General features: G+C 44.8%; 1 protein-coding gene across 1 annotated transcript in view; it reads left to right on the top strand.

Moving 5' to 3' along the window:
- LOC107301377 (E3 ubiquitin-protein ligase DTX4) overlaps positions 1-3,185 on the top strand; it is a gene marked incomplete at both ends in the record, with an annotated part of 6,591 nt that extends 3,406 nt beyond the window's left edge. The window contains 3 exons of the mRNA XM_015830612.1: positions 683-844; positions 1,450-1,539; positions 3,012-3,185. Of these exons, the coding sequence (XP_015686098.1) occupies positions 683-844; positions 1,450-1,539; positions 3,012-3,185 (426 nt within the window). The remainder of the gene's footprint in view (positions 1-682; positions 845-1,449; positions 1,540-3,011) is intronic.
- Positions 3,186-3,191: the final 6 nt, after the last annotated feature.

The following is a 3,191-nucleotide window of genomic DNA, read 5'->3' as shown; positions in this document are numbered from 1 at the left end:
AAATACTTTTGCCAAACTCTTAACAGTGCAGTCCTTATTATATGATTTCTGAAGGTTTTATCTATTTTTTTCTGCATAAAAAGATAAGCATGCCACCCAAAGTACAAGTCCCATCCCTCGACATTCAAAATCCCTTTGTTGGATAAATTAATCCAGTCAGTCATCCACGTTAATGCACAAGAATCATAATAAAGTGTCAAATTTGGTACTTTAAGTCCTCCACGTTCTCTGGTATCTTGAATAATCTTAAATTTAACTCTCGCCTTCTTGCCTTCCCAGATAAAACGATTCAAATCTCTTTGCCATTCTTTCAAGTTAAGTTCATTTTTTAAGATAGGTATCATCTGAAATAGAAAAGAACTTGACTCTATGCTTAAGACTGCAAACTATGGTTGGAAGAACTTAACACATGTGATTTGAATAAAATGCTTAGAGGGGCTAAATATGCAAATTAAGAGAGGACAGACTTTGTCTTCAATCTTCCTTAATCTACTTCTGTTTTTTTTTTTCTTAATTTGAGTATGTATGAAGTTATGAAGCATTCTGGACAGTGAGATCTTATCTATTACTCTTTTACCACTTAAGTTGTTTTACGATGTTAATAGCATAATTACTTAATATCATCTTGATGATTTTCTTTTTATTCTGTGCTGGTGTTATTATTTACATTCTTTTCTTTTAGGATGGGAGCTTGCAGTGTCCAACCTGCAAAACCATCTATGGGGTGAAGACTGGCACCCAGCCTCCTGGAAAAATGGAATATCACCTCATCCCGCATTCACTGCCGGGACACCTTGACTGTAAAACTATCCGAATAATCTACAACATTCCACCAGGAATACAGGTGAGATTCCTAGGTAGGGGTCTTAAGAGGAGTGTATTTGCAACTAACACCGTAGTGGGCAATGCAGTATTTAGATTTTAGCTGGGTTTTTTTTTTTATCCTGCTCCTGTAAACCTTCTGTAAAAAGTGAAGCCTCCTTCAAACTACTTCTGGTGACCTCATGGTCATATCTTTCAGTTTTCTGGGAAGCAATATAGAAACCTTTAGCCACCAGCTTCTTGCAAGATGATTTTGGTTTCTCAGGCTAGCTCAGGGGTAGGCAACCTTGGCTCTTTTATGACTCGTGGACTTCAACTCCCAGAATTCCTGAGCCAGCCAAGCTGGCTCAGGAATTCTGGGAGTTGAAGTCCACGAGTCATAAAAGAGCCAAGGTTGCCTACCCCTGGGCTAGCCGAAGCATTGATTAGAAGTCTCCAGTCCACGTAGCCCCAAGCCAACTCAGTTCTCAGCCTTTACAGTCCCAATGAGATAGTGCCCTCTGCTGAAGCTGAATTTTCTTTAGACCCATCTAAAAAGGGATTTTAGTTAATTTGTATGATAGTTGTCTCAGTTGGATGTGCATTGTCTTTTACCTAGAAGTAATAATTATTTCCTGTTCTTTCTAGGGACCAGAGCACCCGAGTCCTGGGAAGAGTTTTACTGCCCGGGGTTTTCCTCGACACTGCTACCTCCCAGACAGTGAAAGAGGCAGAAAGGTAGAATGCCACCTTAATATTATAATAAATATAAAAATGTGTCTCTGGAACTAGATCTAGTTACCAAAAAACAGCGTATCCTGTCTAAGGCACAAGTTTGTCATTGACTGACATTGGAGAGTTTCTTCCGAGCAACTTACACAATGATAGCTTATGTTGCTTTGGATTCTACGAAGGAAATAGAGGCCTAGAAAGAAAAGAAGGGTTGCAGCGTTCTAGTTGTTTCTAACCAATGGAGGAGTTGAAGGTGATGGAAATTGCAGTTCAACCCTTTGCACACATGTATCCCCCTCCCAGGCACAACTGAGAGTAATTATTTCTTAGCATTGGAGAAGAGGATCCAATTTGCCTAGGGCAGTGATGGCGAACCTTTTAGAGATCGAGTGCCCAAAAACCCCACCACCACCCCTGTCCCCGCTCCGCCGTGGCCGCTGGACCACCCACCACTTCCATAGCCTGCCATAGATCACCCAGGCAGCCCAGCAGCTCCATGGTGTCCACGCCCTCCACCCGCGCCCTGCAGCATCATCTGCATATGATGGGGTGCAAGGGCGGAGTCTTGTCCCCACTGCCCGGCTACCATGTTCTTGGCTGCGCAGCATTGCGTGGGCCGTGCCTGGGGGCGATTCTCCTCTGGAGGGCTGCTGGGGAGGAGGGGGCCGTGGGAGGAGGTGGGGCTGGGGCGACGGTGCGTGTGCCCATAGAGAGGGCTCCGAGTGCCGCCTCTGGCACGCGTGCCATAGGTTCGCCACCACTGGCCTAGGGAGAGTTGGCTTGAAGTTTCACGCATGTTCCTTCCCTATTATTGCTCAAGGAGTCATATGAGATTCTTTTTCTTCTCTGTAGCCTTCCCAGTTTTATCCTCAAAATAAGAGAGGGTAAATAATTCAAAGCCAGTCAGTAAATGTCACGGTCTCCTTGATCTTAATCCAACATCTTCCCTATTGAATGCTCCTTTCAATGTGCTCGATGTTATCAGGAGTATTCCCCTTTTGGAAGAGGGGGAAAAAAACCCTCCTTTCTGTGTAAAATAGTGGAAGAAAGTTTGAAGCAGTAAATGCTTTGGAGCCTCTATTAGTGCTTGTAATGTTACTTCAATTGCACAGGGGTACTTGTGGAGTTTATTCATATCCATTGGGTAGATTTGCACCAGAATCCAAATCTTTGCAAGAACATCAGTGGAAAAAAAATTAAAAGTAATTTTGCTTGTGTGATCTAAAGCCAGGGGTCCCCAACCCCCAGTCTGTGGACCAGTACCGGGCCACGGCATGCCAGCAACAGGGCCGCACAAACAAACAAAGCCCCATCCACGAGATGCCGGCAGCACACAAAACCACTCACCCTCTGGTCCACGGAAAAACCTCTCTCCACGGAACCAGTCCCTGGTGCCCAAAAGGTTGGGGACCTCTGATCTAAGCCCCTTCTCATTTGGACACTCAACTCTTCTAATATTTGTCCATTTCCTCTGGCAGGTGCTGAAACTGCTGTTGGTGGCCTGGGATCGAAGGCTGATCTTTGCCATAGGCACTTCAAGCACCACTGGGGAATCGGATACAGTCATCTGGAATGAGATTCACCACAAGACGGAATTTGGGTCCAATCTCACGGGCCACGGCTACCCTGATCCCAACTACCTAGACAATGTACTTGCT

Source organism: Protobothrops mucrosquamatus, unplaced genomic scaffold, assembly GCF_001527695.2.
Source record: "Protobothrops mucrosquamatus isolate PMUCROS unplaced genomic scaffold, P.Mucros_1.0 scaffold12081, whole genome shotgun sequence".
Lineage (NCBI taxonomy): Eukaryota > Metazoa > Chordata > Lepidosauria > Squamata > Viperidae > Protobothrops > Protobothrops mucrosquamatus.
This window is presented reverse-complemented; position numbering and strand designations above follow the sequence as displayed.